At 44.1% G+C, this 19,343-nt stretch overlaps 1 protein-coding gene across 1 annotated transcript in view; it reads right to left on the reverse strand.

Annotated features, from left to right (window-relative positions):
• The window catches only part of LOC126295394 (uncharacterized), a 766,077-nt gene that overhangs the window by 42,280 nt on the left and 704,454 nt on the right, over window positions 1–19,343 (reverse strand). Inside the window, exon 14 of the mRNA XM_049987875.1 lies at window positions 16,428–16,690. Coding sequence (XP_049843832.1) covers window positions 16,428–16,690 — 263 coding nt within the window. The remainder of the gene's footprint in view (window positions 1–16,427; window positions 16,691–19,343) is intronic.

A 19,343-nucleotide genomic window follows, 5' to 3' on the forward strand; every position in this document is an offset into this window, starting at 1 on the left:
ATGACTCCAGTTGTTTTGCAGGATGCAGGGCTTGTAAAATACATCAAAAAGAAATAATTAAATAGATCATTGTTTTTTTAAAAACTATTCAAGGAATACCATCAAAATTAATCACTCACTACACATAATTTCATTGTCACAGGTCACATTGAACATATTTTGTGACAAAAAAACTTCCAGACGTAAGATCACATGACTGATTGCCAGGTAAATCGGACCACACTGTGCACAATACTGGTCAGGGACCACCACAGCTGCGAGACGGTGCAAATCACCCTGCAAACAAAGCATCAGGTAGCGGCAAATATCTGAAATTTGATACCAGACCCACTTCCTGCCCCTCTCTCTCCCCCTCTCTGCCGGCCGCGGTGGTCTCGCGGTTCTAGTCGCTCAGTCCGGAACCGCGCGACTGCTACGGTCGCAGGTTCGAATCCTGCCTCGGGCATGGATGTGTGTGACGTCGTTAGGTTAGTTGGGTTTCATTAGTTATAAGTTCTAGGCGACTGATGACCACAGATGTTAAGTCGCATAGTGCTCAGAGCAATTTGAACCATCCCCCTCTCTATCTTTGACTCAGGTGGTTATTTCCTGCTTGTGTGTACCACCAACATATTGAAACAAACACAGACCAAGATGTCTCCCTCCCCCACCACTCCACGCTTCCGCCTCCCCCCTCCTGTCCCCCTTGCCACTCTTGGAGACCTGGCATAGATAGAACATCGCTTTGATCTGATGCTTCCACTGCTATGGATGGAGCACAGACACTCTAGAAGAAGTGGGTAGTATCTATCATGTGCCACATTAACTCCGCGCTCGTCCTGAACAAAGCAGTGCATACCTGTTAAACACAAAGCTGTGCATGTCTTGGAAATACTCCCTCACTCTATCTGATTGACTAATTCATTAAATCAGTACCCTTTACGTGTGGACAGTTTTCCCTTTGCACCCTATTCATGGATACTGGACAGTTGTATTTGGCAGGATTTGATCTCGAAACTGCCTCGTTTCCAAACACTACTATTCCTCCAGATTTTTTTCCCCTTGCCTCCTATTGGTTCAGACAGTTAGGTGTCCGCGGCTCGTGGTCTTGCAGTACCATTCTCGCTTCCCACGCATGGAGTCCCGGTGGGGTCAGGGATTTTCTCTGCCTGGAGATGACTGGGTGTTGTGTGTCTTTCATCATCATTTCGTCCTCATTCACTTGCAAGTCTCCACAGTGGCGTTAAAGAACTTGTGGAGCGGCGACTGAGAGGGGTCTCCCGGCCACCAATGCCATACGGTCATTATTTATTATACAGTTAGGTCATTTGATAGGAAGTCCATTGCATGGTACGTCCTTAAACAATTTTCGGGGGAGACTGGGCTGATGCACACTTACAATACCACTTCCGAGAGCAATAAAGTGATCAGTGAGGAATTTGTTGTTGCAACTGGGTTTTTAAGACACTCTAGAACTCATAAGTTGGTTCTCTCAGAATGAGGAGGATGGGGCTGCTGAGTAGCTGCCTGGGACAGAGACAATAGTGCTTGAGGACTGAGTCCACTGCTATGGATTCAGAAGCACTAAACAGGGCACACTTACATCGCGGTCCCATCCATACTAGTGGTGGTCATGTGGGTAGGTGTCAGAGAGTGCTGTCGGGAATTTTATATGCGATAGGGTTTTTAAAGCACTGTAGTATCCCTAAATTGCTTCTCACAGCCACACTGCAGCTGCAGTTGTGGACGCACGTGTCTACCAGACTGTTCCAACAGGACGAAGAGGGAGGAGGAAAGTACCTACCGCGTGATAGGATAGTAACAGCAGCAAATACTGCTACAGGACAGTGTGCAGTGGAACATATTGAAAAGCAGAAAGCCATGATCCTAGTAGGTGTCACCGTTAGGTGCCTGAAACAGCTGAAAACGCTGGTGCGTACGGCCCACTCACCTCCCAGATCAATTTTCCCTGGAGAGTGCATGCAAACACTGGCATTTGCGGAGGTACCCAAATGCATACTGAGTGCCAGCTCACTGCTTTAGCTACTCAGCAAACAGCAAACAGGAGTAGACCCTGCGGCTGCGGGCGAGAGTCGACCAGCCGGCCAGCCGGGACTTTCCTCTGAACCCCCGTTCACAACAGTCTTAAGCCGAAAACGTCAGTCTGTTCCAGCCACCAGCTGCCTCTGTCACGCGCCCCGCGCGACAGTGTCGTTCTAGGAAACTACACACGATTTATCACAGTTATTTCCATTTAATATTACGACTGCAGCAAAATCCTGGTGATGTTCGACAATGACTGAAGTATCGGAAATATATCCACCTGATGGCTGTGCTCTGTGACGAATATCACGTTGAAATACCATTATCTACAGGGTGGTCCATTGATCGTGACCAGGCCAAATATCTCACGAAATAAGCGCCAAACGAAGAGACTACAAAGAACGAAATTTGTCTAGCTTGAAGGGGGAAACCAGATGGCGCGATGGTTGGCCCGCTATATGGCGCTACCATAGGTGAAACGGATATCAGCTGCGTTTTTTTAAATAGGCACCCACAATTTTATTAGATACTCGTGTACTACGTAAAGAAATATAAATGTTTTAGTTGTACCACTCAAGAAGTGGTGCTTTGTGATAGTTGGCTCTGTAATAGTCACAAACATATGGCTCACGATTTTAGACGAACAGTTGGTAAGAGGTAGGTTTTCCAAATTAAAATACGGAACGTAGGTACGTTTGAACACTTTAAATGGTTCAAATGGCTCTGAGCACTATGGAACTTAACTTCTGAGGTCATCAGTCCCCTAGAACTTAGAACTACTTAAACCTAATTAACCTAAGGACATCACACACATACATGCCCGAGGCAGGACTCGAACGTGCAACCGTAGCGGTCGCGCCGTTCCAGACTCCTTGAACCGCTCGGCCACACGGGCCAGCGTTTGAACATTTTATTTCGGTTGTTCCAATGAGATACATTAATGCACAAAATGCTCAAAATGATGTCCGTCAACCTCATTGCATTTGGCAATACCTGTAACGACATTCCTCTCAACAGCGAGTAGTTCGCCTCCCGTAATGTTTACACATGCATTGCCAATGCGCTGACGGATGTTGTCAGACGCTGACGATGGATCACGATAGCAAATATCCAACTTCCCCCACAGTAGGAAATCCGGGGACGTCAGATCCGGTGAACGTGCGAGCCTTGGTATGGTGCTTCGACGACCAATCCACCTATCATGAAATATGCTATTCAATACCGCTTCAACCGCACGCGAGCTATGTCCCGGACACGGATCATGTTGGAAGTACATCACCATTCTGTCATGCAGTGGAACATCTTGTAGTAAAATCGGTAGAACATGACGTAGGAAATCAGCATACATTGCACCATTTAGATTGCCATCGACAAAATGGGGGCCAATTGTCCTTCCTCCCATGCCACGCCACATATTAACCCACCAGGTTCGATGATGTTCCCCTTGTCGCAGCCATCGTGGATTTTCCGTTGCTCAATAGTGCATATTATGCCGGTTTACTTTACCGCTGTTGGTGAATGACGCTTCGTCGCTAAATAGAACGCGTGCAAGAAATCTGTCATCGTCATGTAATTTCTCTCGTGCCCAGTGGCAGAACTGTACACGACGTTCAAAGTCATTGCAGCATACATAGCACACGCCCGTTGGGCATTTTGATTTCAATAGCCATACATCAACACGATATCGACCTTTTCTGCAATTGGTAAGCGGTCCATTTTGACGCGGGTAATGTATCGTGAAGCAAATACCGTCCGCACTGGCGGAATGTTACGTACTTATACGTTTGTGACTATTACAGTGCCATCTATGACAAAGTGAAAAATGTGGTCCAACTAAAACATTCGTAATTTATTACGTACTACACGAATGTGTAGTAAAAAAATGGGGTTCCTATTTTTAAAAAAGCGGGCCAACCATAGCGCCATCTGGTTTCCCCCTTCAAGCTAGACGAGTTTCGTTCTTTGTAGTTTTTCCGTTTGATGCTTATTTAGTGAGATGTTTGGCCCGGTCACTGTCAGTGGACGACCCAGTATATCCGGGACGTAATTTTCGATGTAAGATATTTCATCCACTTACGGCTCTCGATGCGTTTAAATCGCTATTTTCTACATCAAATCCCTTACGAAAGGACATAGTCATTTTCTTTGCACGAGTTGAAACGCTGCAGCAAATTTACATCCCAACTCATATTTGATAACCCTGCTGACAACAGAGAATCTATCACACATCCCTTACTAAGTATAATACTTCACCAATAACTGAATGCTGGTGATACCAAACGATACTTAGCTAAAATCCGCGAACGGTGGACCAGTTTCAGTCGTTTCTGTTGCAGCTGTACAAGTGTGTCTTTGGAAGAGACGTAATCGTCTTACGAGCGACCAACCAATAAAAACTCGAACCCAACGACTACGTATAGTCACTGTGCATGAAATACGGTCTTGGTTCTACAGGCAAAAACAAGTATCACTAACGATATCCATGTTAAAAACTACACGTTTTATAAATCTAGGTACGGTATTGCCTCCGAATAAAGTGATCTTCCATACAAATATTGTGACACTGAATGGTGACAGTGAACGTGGGGTGTGCATAAACATATCGAATTTTCAAGTGCACAACACCATGGTGCAAGCTCCTAATAAAATCACCCTCCACACCGAATTTAGAAAGCGATTCTCCTAAGGAACGTGATATTAAGCCGACAGATGCAACTTCCTCATGCCGTTGCTAGATTTTTCCAACGATAACAAACGGTATTTATGACACATTCCATCTCGATAACATTTAAACAGTGTAGGGCATGGATGTATATGATGTTCTTAGGTTAGTTAGGTTTAAATAGTTCGAAGTTTCAGGGGACTAATGACCTCGGATGCACTAATAACGTGTGTCGCTATGGATCTGAGGAAATTCTCATCTGGATCCCAGCGGCTATCTGATTTGGTGAAGGCTGCCGGTCTTGCTTACGAGATGAAGGCAGAGCTCACCATATGCAGCATCGTTGACAGAACAGACTGCGGACCTTTGGTGAAGAGCCGGGTGGAGTGTCTGAATCAGAGGCTCTGACGGCTTTGCGACCATGTTGGCTGCAGATTCCTCGACTTGCGCCATAGGGTGGTGGGGTTTCGGGTTCCGCTGAATAGGTGAGGAGTTCACTACATTAAGCTGGCGGCTACACGGGTAGCGGAGGCTATGTGGCGTGGACTGGGTGGTTTTCTAGGTTAGAAGGCCTCGGGAAAGTACGGGGTGCGCTGCAATCTCAAAGGGTGCATGGTAAATACATGACGTGCTTGGATCAAGGTACAGTTGGAATTGTAGTTGTAAATTGTTGTAGTGGTGCTGGGAAAGTCCCTGACCTTCAAGCGCTAATAGAAAGCACAGAAGCTGAAATCGTTATAGGTACAGAAAGCTGGCTAAAGCCTGAATTAAGTTCTGCAGATATTTTTACCAAGTCTCAGACGGTGTTCAGGAAAGATAGATTAGGCAGAATTGGTGATTGAGTGTGTCTGTCAGTAGTGGTTTATCTTGTAATGAAGGCTAACTAGATACTCCGTGCGAATTGGTGTGGGTGGAGGTTATACATAACTGCGCAACTAAGTTAATAATTGGCTCCTTCTACCGGTCCCCAGACTCCGATTACATAGTTGCTGAACAGTTCAGAGAAAGTTTGAGTCTCGTAACAAATAAATACCCCACTCCTACGGTTATAGTGGTGGGGACTTAAAACTTACCTCGATATGTTGGCAAAAATACTTGTTCAAAACCGGTGATAGGCAGAAAACATCTTCCGAGATTGTCCTAAATGCTTTCTCCGAAAATTATTTCGAGCAGTTAGTCCACGAACCCACGCGAATTGTAAATGGTTGCAAAAACACACTTGTCCTCTTAGCCACAGACAATCCAGAGCTAATAGAGAGCATCATGACTGATACAGGGATTAGTGATGACAAGGTCGTTGTAGCTAGGCTCAATAACGTTTCTTCCAAATCCACCAGAAACAAACGCATAATAATTTTATTTAAAAAAGCGGATAAAGTGTCAATAGAAGCCTTCCTAAGAGACAACCTCCATTCCTTCCGAACTAACTATGCAAATGTAGACGATATGTTGCTCAAATTGAAAGATATAGTAGCAACAGCAATTTAGAGATTCATACCTCATAAATTGATAAGAGATGGAACTGATCCCCCATGGTACAGTAAACAGGTCCGAACGCTGTTGCAGAGGCAACGGAAAAAGCATGCGAAGTTCAGAAGATCGCGAAATCTCGAAGATTGGCTAAAATTTACAGACGCGCGAAATTTGGAACGGACTTCAATGCGAGATGCCTTCAATAGGTTCCACAGCGAAACATTGTCTCGAAATTTGGTAGAAAATCCGAAGAAATCCTTGTCGTATGTAAAGTACACAAGCGGCAAGACGCAATCAATACCTTCGCTGCGCAGTGTCGATGGTACTGTTACCGACGACTGTGCCACAAAAGCGTAGTTATTGAACGCATTTTTGCGACATTCCTTCACCAGGGAAGACGAATGGAATATTCCAGGATTTGCAACATGAAAAGCTGCTATCACGAGTTTCTTAGAAGTAGATACCTTAGGGATTACGAAGCAACTCAAATCGCAAGATACGGGCAAGTCTTCAGTTCCAGATTGTATATCGATTAGGTTCCTTTCAGATTACGCTGATACAATAGTCCCTACTTAGCAATCATATACAACCGCACGATCACCGGTTGATCTGTACCTACACATTGGAAAATTGCGCAGGTCCCACCAGTGTTTAAGAAGGGTATTAGGAGTAATCCATCGAACTACAGATATCATATCATTGACGTCGGTTTGCAGTAGGGTTTTGGAGCATATACTGTATTCAAACATTATGAATCACCTCGAAGGGAACGATTTATTGATACGAAATCAGCATGGTTTCAGAAAACATCGTTCTTGTGCAACGCAGCTAGCTCTTTATTCGCACGAAGTAATGGCCGCTCAAGTTGATTCCGTATTTCGAGATTTCCGGAAAGCTTTTGACACCGTTCCTCACAAGCGACTTCTAATCAAGCTGCAGGCCTATGGGATATCGTCTCAGTTGTACGACTGGATTCGTGATTTCCTGTCAGGAAGGTCACAGTTCGTAGTAACAGACGGCAAATCATCGAGTAAAACTTAAGTGATATCAGGTGTTCCACAGGGAAGCGTCCTGGGACCTCTGCTGTTCCTGATCTAAATAAATGACCTGGGTGACAATCTGAGCGGTTTTCTTAGGTTTTTCGCAGTTGATGCTGTCATTTACCGTCTAGTAAGGTCATCCGAAGACCAGTATCAGTTGCAAAGCGATTTATAAAAAATTGCTGCATGGTGTGGCAGGTGGCAGTTGACGCTAAATAACGAAAAAAGTGAGGTGATCCACATGAGTTCCAAAATAAATCGGTTGGAATTCGATTACTTGATAAATAGTACAATTCTCAAGGCTGTCAATTCAACTAAGTACCTGGGTGTTAAAATTACGAACAGCTTCAGTTGGAAAGACCACATACACAATATTGTAGGGAAGGCGAGCCAAAGGCTGCGTTTCATAGGGAGGACACATAGAAGATGGAACAAGTCCACTAAAGAGACAGCTTACACTACGCTCGTTCGTCCTCTGTTAGAATATTGCTGTGCGGTGTGGGATCCTTACAAGGTGGGACTGACGGAGGACATCGAAAGGGTGCAAAAAAGGGGAGCTCGTTTTGTATTATCACGTAATAGGGGAGAGAGTGTGGCAGATATGATACCCGAGTTTGTATGGAAGTCGTTGAAGCAAAGACGTTTTCCGTCACGGCGAGATCTATTTACCAAATTTCAGTCACCAACTTTCTCTTATGATTGCGAAAGTCTTTAGCTGAGCCCAACTACATAGGTAGGAATGATCATCAAAATAAAATAAGAGAAATCAGAGCTGGAACAGAAAGGTTGAGGTGTTCGTTTTTCCCGCGCGCTGTTCGGGAGTGGAATGGTATAGAGACAGTATGATTGAGGTTCAATGAACCCTCTGCCAAGCACTTAAATGTGAATTGCATAGTAATCATGTAGATGTAGGTGTAGATGTAGATGTAGATGTTAAGTCCCATAGTGCTCAGAGCCATTTGAACCATTTGATGTTGGTGAAGTTTTTATAGATCATAGTTTTTCTCTGTTGGATGATACAAACAACGAGGAGGGAGAGAATGTTCAGGTGACAGACGTGGATGCGCTCTGAGAGACGCAAGTCTGCAGTCTCTGTACGTAGTTCAGAGACACACAGAATGCAATAATTAAAAACATCTCCCTTCTTCCACTTCCCATAGGATGTGAAGTCCTACTTCTTCAAGTAAGAAATACCCTAGTATCTTCTTGTACTGTCTTTTCTGCTACATTTTGTTGCAGGAGAGAGCATCGTTTGCTGCTGGCCTTACGCATTGTACATGGTTGGGAGAGCTACGACAACATGTTCTCATTTCCACTGAGTGGTCGAATCAATGACCTGTCGCATTCACTCAGCTCACCTTGTTTCTCCTTTGGATGCAGGTGGTAGATGTAGCGCTCACAGAGTTCAGCTCAGTAGCGACTTAAATTTATGTGATCACACGGACAAAGATCCAGCGAGGGCGAGACAGTAACTGAGAAGTAGTTGCAAGATGCTGAGAGAATGTCAAATACGTCCTGGAGTTTTACTGTCTTAGCAGGCTGGTTCGAAGAAGATGACCAGTTTCGAGACATGAGAGTGCCACAAATACGATTCACCACTGGTTCTAACCATTAAAAGACTTCTTCATACGGGTCCATTGCATGTTTGAGAATTGATTCTAAATCGCAGAAAGAATTTCTACCAGAAAGCAAAGCGCTAAAGATCTAGAAAGGTAGTGTATCGGGCATTGGATTTGTACATTTCTTATGACTTCAATCTACCACTGATTTTATTGTGAGATTGAACCACGGTGACGTTCACCCTAACGTTGGGTCTGTTAGTACACTCTCCGTGTTCACTCTCTACATTCAGTGCCGCAATATTTGTGTGGGAGACCAATTCATCGGAAGCAAAATCGTATCACATATGTTTGGTTTTTAACGTCTACATCGTTAGCGATACTTGTGTGAGCCTGTAGAACCAAGACCGCTTTCTATGAAGGGTGGCAGTAAAATAGTTTTTTTAATAGTTAGTCGCTTATAAGACGATTACGTTTCTCTTCGTAAAGCACTCCGTCTTAAGGCCACAAGTGGCCCATCCGGACCATCGGACCGCTGTGTCATCCTCAGTTTAGGATGCGGACGTGGTCAGCACAGCGCTCTCCCGGTGGTCGTGATGGTTTTCTATGACCAGAGCCGCTACTATTCGGTCAAGTAGCTCCTCAATTGCCATCACGAGGCTGAGTGCACCCCGAAAAATGGCAACAGCGCAAGGCGGCTAGATGGTCATCCATCCAAGTGCCGGCCACGCTCGACAGCGCCAAACTTCGGTGATCTCACGGGAACCGGTGTATCCATTGTGGCACGGAAATTGTCCCTTTCTCTTCATAAGAAACACTAATACGACTCCCAAGAAAAACAAACGGAACATGTCCATCGATTGAAAATTTTTGCTCGGTATTGTTTGGTGTCACCAGCATTCAATAATGGGCAAAGTACTAGTCTGGGATATGTGATCCTTTCGCTGTGATCAGGACGCTTCTAAAGTATATGTTGGGAAGTAAAGTTCGTGTGGTCAGTGTTCCGCCATGTGCAAAGATATGACTATGTATGTTCGCGACGGAGGTGTACTTGATGTGGAAAACTGCAATTTCAGTGCATCAGTAATCGTAAGGGTAACTACAGATATTTCGTGGAAAATAAGGAGGATATAGACATTGATATTCATCCCAGGGACACATTTGTCAGGAGGAGGTATTTCCACTGCTTGCCGAATGTCATCAGACTGGGGCTCCAATCATAGCATTTAATTGTAATTACAGCAATATGCATGTTGCTGTTTTCCCAGGGTGACAGCGTTTGACTTGCAGGGTGCGTGGCTGGAATGTATTGATATTTCCGGCTCAAGGCTGTCGCGAGTGGTGGGTACAAAGCAAAGTTGGGGCTGGTCGGATGGTCTGATAGTCGTTTCTCGCCAGCATCCACAGGGACAAGACCGGCCGTCGGGGCCCTCTGTATAGTTTAATAGTGAACTAATGCTTCACACACATAGGGCTGCCTCCGCGATCGCATGTATTGCAGGTATTCTCCATTGAAAATCAAGCAATTGAATACCGATTACTGCCAAGTGTTAACGCTGGATGTATCGATAACACCCGATTTCCTACCAGTCCAGTCATTCCTGTATGCTCTCCACTGTTGCGGCGGTACAGTCTGGCAGAATGCGCATCCATGCCTGTAGTTGCAGTGTAGCTGAGAGAAGCACTTTAGGAATTAAATACTGCTTCAAAAACCCAATCGCACGTCCAATTCCCGATTGACAGCGATCTCTGATATATTCCCATATGACACTACTACTACGGATTTGACTGAAGTGTGCTCTGTTCAGTGCTTCTCAATTCATCGCAGTGGACTCAGATTTGCAGCGGTATTGTCTCTATCCTTTCACGCCGTAGCCCCAATCTCCTTCTTGTGAACGTAGCGGAGAGCACCAACTGTAAGTAGGCTGTTTAGATTTCTATATTGATAACGCCACGTAGCGCTCTGTATGAAAATCACTGGCTCTGCTGTGTGCAGTCTGTGGCTGGTTTGCATTGTTGTAATATTCTCTATTGTAGTGTTGGGCAGTTGCGTGTGAACAGCAGGCAGCGTTGCGCAGTTGGAGGTGAGCAGCCAGCAGTGGTGGATGTGGGGAGGGAGATGGCGGGGTTTTGAGAGCGGATGATCTGGACGTGTGTGCATCAGAGACAGTAAATTTGTAAGACTGGATGTCATGAACTGATATATATATATATATATATATATATATATATATATATATATATATGTTATGACTTTTGAACACTATTAAGGTACATACGCTGTTCGTTCTCTATCAAAATCTTTCATTTGCTAACTATGCCTATCAGTAGTTAGTGCCTTGCGTAGTTAGAATATTTTATTTAGCTGGCAGTATTGGCGCTCGCTATATTGCAGTAGTTCGAGTAACGAATATTTTTGTGAGGTAACTGATTCGTGAAAGGTATAGGTTATTGTTAGTCAGGGACAGTCTTTTGTAGGGATTTTGGAAAGTCAGATTGCGTTGCGCTAAAAATATTGTGTGTCAGTTTAGTCATGATCAGAATAAGTAAAGAGAGAAATATCTGAGCACGTTTAGTTTGTCTCAGCTTTTTGAAAATCAAATGACGTAAGAGGTTTATCAGTACAGTAATTCATAAATTTGTCTAAGGGGACGTTTCACAACTTATGAATTCTATAGTGCCTTAGAAACCCATTCGGAACAATAAATTCCAGATGAATCAATTTATTGTTTCCGAAAATGATATTTTGAGCATGCATCTGTCCACCCCCTCCCGAAAATTGTTTAAGGAAATAACATATAATGGACTTCCTACCAAATGACCCAACTGTATGCACCAGTAGGAGGCAAGGGAAAAAATGCGGGGGAAGAATAGGGTTTGGAAACCAGTCAGTTGTAAGATCGAATCCTGCCAGATATAACTGTCCTAGTATCCATCAATAGGATGCAAAGGGAAAACTGTCCATGCACAAAGGATACTGATTTAATCAATTAGTCAATCGATCTGATAGAGTTATGGAATATTTCCAAGACATACACAGCAGGGGGTTTAACAGGTACCCACTGCTTCGTTCAGGACAAAGACGGAGCTATTGTGGCACATAACAGACACTACCCACTTTTTCTCGGGTGTCTTTGTTGCATCCGCTACAGCTTTCCGTAGCAGTGGAAGCGTGAGATCGATGCGACATGCTGAGTGCCAACGCCAGAGGTCTGTATGAGTGGCGTGGCGGACAGAGGAGGGGGATGAAATGGACGAGTGATGGGGGTGGGAGGACATCTTGTTGCGTGTGTGTTTGCATATGTTGCTTCACAGAAACAGGAAGCAACCACTTGAGACAGAGAACTCGAGAGAAGTCGAGAGAGGAAGAGAGAGAGAGAGAGAGAGAGAGAGAGAGAGAGAGAGAGAGAGAGACAGAGACAGCAAGTGTGTATGGTAAAAATTTCATTGGAATGCCACTTACCTGACGCTAGGTTTGCGGAGGATTAGCACGGTTGTATTTGTATGGACTGTAGCCATGTACGGAAGTGAAACTTGAAGGATAAATAGTTTAGGCAAGAGGAGAATAGAAGCTTTCGAAATGTTGTGCTACAGGAGAATGCTCAAGATTAAATAGGTCAATCACGTAACTAATTAGGAGCTACAGAAGAGAATTGGGGAGAAGAGGAATTTGTGTAGCAACTTGACTAGAAGAAAGGATAGATTGGTAGGACACGTTGTGAGGAATCAAGGGATCATTAATTTACTACTGGATGGAAGCGTGGAGGGAGACGAAGAAATGAATACACTAAGCAGATTCAGAAGGATGTACGTTGTAGTAGATGTAGAAGCTTGCACAGGATAGAGTATCATGGAGAGCTACACCTAACCTGTCTCTGAACTGGAGACCGCAACCGTAAGAGCACGGTCTCGCAGCTGCGGCAGGTCCTGGTCAGTTGTGGGTACGGTATGGTCTGATTGACGCGACGTCAGGGAGCATCTCCCACCAAATGAAAAAGAGATCCAACTTCTGTGAACTGAATTTCATAAATAATGTATTCTTTGCCATGTAATTGAATTTACTGTCGTGAGATCCTTCTATTCCAGCAGCTCAGCGATTTCTTTCGGGTAGGCGTGGGAGGAGGGAGAGGGCGAGGGTGTGAGTGGGACATCCTCTGCTGGTGGCTGTGTCCGTGCCTGCATTTCAAAGTGAGCAGACATGCGAAAATTTTCAAACAAGGCAACCCCTCCAATCTGCAATGGTCAAATGACATAACTAGGACATGTAGCTGCTGGATCTGAGCTTTCCCCGCTAAATAAGTGAGAAGACATGCGAAAATTTTCAAACAAGGCAACCCCTCCAATCTTCAATGGTCAAATGACATAACTAGGACATGTATCTGCTGGATCTGAGCTTTCCCCGCTAAATAACGTGACTCATCCTCTGGAAATTGAACTTAATAATTAACGCTATATCCTGTGCTTCAGTGTTGACATTGACTTGTATTTCGTATCGTGGGATCGTTCATCTCCAGCGCAGACTGAGGCCTTTTCCCGCCAATTTCCAGAAGGGGATGGGTTGGAGTCTGGCATGGGAGGAGAGAGCTGGGGTATTTCGCAGAATTTGAATGGTTAATGAATTGATTGATTTAATTACTTAATTATTTAATTACTCAATTGATTTGATATCCAACATGTGCTTGTATCAGCTGGGTATTTCCCAAAGTGCTGTGTGAGAAGGTGGGGAAGGGGGGGATGTCTCAGGGGTTTCTCTTATTTAAGAAACAGAACTTAGAAGGTTTTCCAACGCCGAACAAGTTATAAAATGAGAGATACTTGATAAGCTTCACGGCAAGAAAACACATTGGTGGTACGACAGGATTTAAACACTAACGTTCTTCCAGCATATCCCCCTTCTCTACGGCTCTGAATCAGGAAGCATAAATACTTCAGTTTTGCAAATGGTATGAAGTTGAACAAATAAGCATCAATGCGAAAAGTAGCATCTATTGTTTTTATGGTAATAATTGATTGGTCCGCCGAAATGCGTTATCTGCAAACTTTTAAAAATTATAGCTCATCCAGTATCATACGACTATGGCAACAATAAATAATTCACAGGATAGAAAGTTGTAAGCCCTTAGGTGCGAGTATTGATGAAACCCTAAATTGTACACAGTTAAAAGTCAGCAAGTTCACATATTTTGCTTCAGTGATGTATTTTGTAATAATATTATGTGGTGACTCTGTGTGAAAGAAATTAATTAGAATTACATGTCAAGTTCACAGATAAACCTATCGCATACATCTCTTTAACCAGTTCTGTACATTAACCATAGCATCACAGTACAATTGTATAAATATATTTATGAAATTTATTAGCAATCGATACCAGTTTCAGAGTGTGAGGTACATTTACGAATACTGCACTAGAACGAAAAGCTTTCTGCATTGCCCTTTAATGGCTCTAGATTTATGGTAAAAGGGATAAATTATGCAGCCATATACATGTTTTACACTCTACACTCTGACAAATAAGAAAAATAATTTCCTCCATTGGTTAAACACGTTTCTTGGTAGCAACCCCTTTTAAGGAACAGAGAAATTATTGAACAGAAAAATTAGTAAATGGGCAGCTATAGCCATATAAATATTTTCATTGTTGTGTGTGTGTACATGTCATGCATATATATATATATATATATATATATATATATATATATATATATGTGTGTGTGTGTGTGTGTGTGTGTGTGTGTGTGTGTGTGTGTGTGTATGTGTGTGTGTCACATGCACGCTTAATAAGAAATCTGGTGAATCGAGGGGGATAATATTAAGAAATAAACCAACCACTTACTTCATACCGTATCTGTCACTCAAGCTCATCGCAACTCAATTTCCGAAAGAGTCCGACCTGCTGCTGCTGCCACAGTTGGCGAGCACTACTGTACTCCACACACTGTGCAGGCTGATATTACCTGCTACTACTATAGTCTCTAATCTGTACTCTTTACACACTGTAAGTCACATTACAGTATTTGCTATCACTCCTGTTTATTGCTATTTCTAATGGTGTAGTCAACATCTGAATATTTGTCTGTAAGGGCATTATGAAAGCTGTAACTGTTGGCAAATACAAATGAAACAGTTTTCTCCTCAGTCACCTTTTGTTCCGCCACTGCGTATTTCGATGGTTCACATCATCATCTTCAGGTGGAGAACTATTTGTTGGTGAGGTGTACATACGTCTTTAAACAGCAGCAGACCACGACCAATGTAGGTTTATGTTGCAACTTTTCCTAATGATAAAAATTGGTTACTTAGCATATGGCACGTCTGAGGTTAGAAAACTTGAATTTGTGGCAGGTCATAAACGTATGCATAACGGTTGCATGATGTCCTCTCCACTGTTATTATATTTATGCTGTGACTTCAAAGATATTGTACATGTTACAGATATGGTTGTTTACATTTCTTATAAAGATAAAGATAAAAGCTTATCACATTGGAGTTTTGAGTTCAGTTCCTTTGCTGGCTGAAAAATAATAAAGAATTAAGAATGGTTGGGTATTTTTGCAAGTTAACGAATTAATGTTATGTTTTATCTCCCAAACATGGTTCACTACAGTTGTGGCATCCCCAGCAGGTTTTTTTTTATTTTTTACTGTATTTCATACATACAGGTCATTTTTAGGTTAGTGAATATGATATATTACAATTATTTTTTTTCATTTAAATTGTATGTGCACTTTTATTTGACATTGTTTGTGTCCTGTGTCAGCCACCTGAAATCAGCCATCGGTTCAGAATTAAAACACCATGAGGGATGTCAGAAAAGCATCTCCATTGAAGTTTTGGTTTAACATGTAATGAAATGCATGTTCTGGTAAAAATCGTTTCATGTGCCCGCTTTTGGCCAAAGTTGACAACAAAATCTCATGTAACAGATTCCTTAATCTAAAGATAACCTGTATGTATGTAGTTCGACAAAACAATAAAAACCCCACTCAGAATTCGAGAACTGTGATGATACGTGTTTCTATTATAAAACTATTATGTGTGTACTTGCAAGAAGACAGCCCCATCCTTAATTGATTATTATAAAATTTTAATTGGTTTCTACATAAATATATTTTTCTTTTTTAAAAATATAAATAGGCTGCACCAGAATGTGGACATGTGAAAGCTTAGTTATTATATTAGGTGCTTATATATACATTAGTAAGTTTTTCTTGTATTTTCTTTAAAAATGTGAATGGGCTGCAGCACTGGCCACCAAAATAAAAGATTAAATGGTTATGTATATAAATATGTTTTCCTACTTAAAAATAGGTATGGGTTGCAACAGAATGCGGACAGCTGCAAAATTCAGTTCAATGTAAGTCCTAGTGACTGTCAGAAATTTATAATTTTTACCCTCGAAAGTGCGCTTTCTAAATAAGCAATTTTTGTCATTATTAAAGCAACATAACCTACGCATCCCTCGGTCTCCTACTTTGAAGAGACGTCTGTACTCTCTACCAACACCAGCCATGTAAACAAACAATTCTCCACCTGAAGATGATTGTGGGAACCGTCGAAACGCTAAGTAAACAAGTGACTGACGCAGAAAATGTTCCAGTTGCAAAACAGAAAAGTGATCGCAGCTGTGTGTGATGCATTCCGCCTCGTGGGACCACAGCTCTCCCCGACTGCGTAGCGTCCGGTGAGTGGCAGAGGGCACTTGCCGTGCAGGGCGGAGGCGGAGGCGAGGCTGCGTCGGCTGCGGGCGTCGCGCTGCCTGGTGGGGCGCGGGCTGTGGGGCGGCGCCGTGTTGGCGCGGCTGCAGCCCCCGAGGGCGGGGCTGGTGGGCCGCCCCTGGCTCTGCCCCTGCTGCGGGCCCGCCCTCATCTGCGCCGACGACCGCCGGCGGCCGCCCCCTGCCGACACCGTTTGCGAGGGTTTGTCACGCCACGCTGTAGCCGGCGAAACTACATTATAGCTCACAACTTGAAAATGAACGTAAAATGTATTGGTCTACTGGTGCTGTGCCGTTGTCCATGCCACCCTGCCCTGCGCCTCTTGCTCTCTGCACAGGCAGTGGATGTGTTCGGTCTGTTGGAGACCAGTTTCAGCAATTCTCGGATTTTAATTTCCTAAACAACGATGGAATTTTTTTGGGAGAAAATGGGTGATGTCACTGACCCACAAGTTTTTACGACTGGTTTGAAGAAATGAAATTTTCACTCCCTAGCGGATTGTGGGGTGATATGAAACTTCCTGGCAGAGCAAAACTGTCTGATGGACCCAGACTCGAAGTCGGGACCTTTGCCTATCGCGGATAAGTGTTCTACCAACTGAACAACCCAAGCACTACTCACGCCTCGTCCTCACAATTTACTTCTACCTGTACCTCCTCTCCTACCTTCCAAACCACACAGAAGCTCTTCTGCGAAACTTGCAGAACTAGTACTCCTGAAAGAAAGGATATTGCGGAGACATTGCTTAGACACAGCCTGGGGGATACTTCCAGATCGAAATTTTCACTCAGCAGTGGAGTGTACGCTTATATGAAACTTCCTCACAGACTAAAATTGTGTGCCGCACACAGACGAACTGTGGACTTTTCCAGCAAAATTTCATGGGTCCAAGCATTCATGATGTTGTCTCCATACCAGCACACGTCCATCCAATCAATGCAATTTCAAACGAGACTCCATCGACCAGGCAACAAATGTCCAATCATCAACAGTCCACTGACGGTGTTTACGGGCCCAGGACAGGCGTAAAGCTTTGTGTCGTACAGTCACCAAGGGTACATGAGTGGGCCTTCAGCACCCACGTCCCGTGTCGATGATGTCTCGTTGAGTGGTTCGGATGGTGATGCTTGTTAATGGCCCAGTACTGAAATCTGCAGCAATTTGTGGAAGGGTCGCACTTCTTTTACGACGAACGATTCTCTTCAGTCGTCGTTGGTCCAGTTCTTGAAGGATTGAGGTCAGGAGAGCGTGGAGGCCACAGAATTGGTCTGCCTCTACCAATGCATCGGTCACTGAATCTGTTGTTGAGAAGCGTACGAACACTTCGACGCTCCATCATGCGTGACCCACATGTTGTGTCGTAATTGTAAAGGCACATGTTCTAGCAGCACAGGTAGAGTATCCCGTATGAAATCATGATAACGTGCTCCATTGAGAGTAGGTGGAACAACATGGGGCCCAATCGAGACATCACCAACAATGCCTGCCCAAACGTTCACAGAAAATCTGTGTCTATGACGTGATTGCACAATTGCGTGCGGATTCTCGTCAGCCCACACATGTTGATTGTGAAAATTTACAATTTGATCACGTTGGAATGAAACTTCGTCCGTAGAGAAATCATTTGCACTGAAATGAGGATTGACAGACTGTTGGGTGAACCACTTGCAGAAGTGTACCTGTGGAGGCCATTCAGCTGCTGATAGTGCCTGCACACGCTGTACACGGTACAGAAACAAGTGGTTCGCCCGTAGCACTCTCCATACAGTGACGTGGTCAACGTTACCTTGTACAGCAGCTACTTCTCTGACACTGACATTAGGGTTATCGTCAACTGCACGAAGAAGTGCCTCGTCCATTGCAGGTGTCCTCGTCGTTCTAGGTCTTCCCCAGCCTCGAGTCATAGGCTGGAATGTTTCGTGCTCCCTAAGACGCAGATCAATTGCTTCGAACGTCTTCCAGTCGGGACACCTTCGTTCTGGAAATCTGTCTCGATACAAACGTACCGCGTCAAGGCTATTGCCCCGTGCTAATCCGTACATCAAATGGGCATCTGCCAACAACGCATTTGTAAACATTCCACTGACTGCGAAACCACGTTCGTGATGAACACTAACCTGTTGATGCTACGTACTGATGCGCTTGATGCTAGTACTGCAGGGCAATGAGTCGCATGTCAACACAGGCACCGATGTCAACATTACCTTCCTTGAATTAGGCCAACTGGCGGTGAATCGAGGGAGTACAGTACATACTGACGAATCTAAATTGATCTCTAACATGGAAATTAAGCGTTTGCGGACACATGTCCACATCACATCTTTTCTTTATTTGTGTGTGAGGCGTGGCGTTAGGAAGAGATGCGAAACGTTTGGTGTGTGGTGCTAGGGAAGACGTTGAAAATGAGGAGAAACGGCGAGCAGACGAAGAAGGAGCAGGACGATAGAACGTGTCAGGGAATAACTCCCCTCATTCCATAGCGAGCTGTAGAGGGTGGAAATTCCAGGGCGAGATGTAAATCGATCTCACAAATAGTAGAGCAGACAGGGGGCAAGTGATGCTCTGAGAAGAAGAGTTTTGCGAAGGATAGGACACCGTGAGTGGCCACGTATTACCAGTCACAAGGCAGAAACCGGCGTTCTACTGACTTGTCCTTTGGGCGATCCAAGACATCCCAAAGGTGCTCTGTAGCAATCAGGTGAGCACTCTGCGCAGGCCAGTCCATTACAGGGATGTTGCTGTCGTGTACCCACTCTGCCGCAGGCCGTGCATTATGAACAGGCGCTCGATCGTGTTGAAAGATGCAGTCGCCATCCCCGAATTCCTCTTCTACAATTGGAAGCAAGAAGGTGCTTAAAACATCAATGTA

This window comes from Schistocerca gregaria, chromosome 11, assembly GCF_023897955.1.
Source record: "Schistocerca gregaria isolate iqSchGreg1 chromosome 11, iqSchGreg1.2, whole genome shotgun sequence".
Taxonomy (NCBI): domain Eukaryota; kingdom Metazoa; phylum Arthropoda; class Insecta; order Orthoptera; family Acrididae; genus Schistocerca; species Schistocerca gregaria.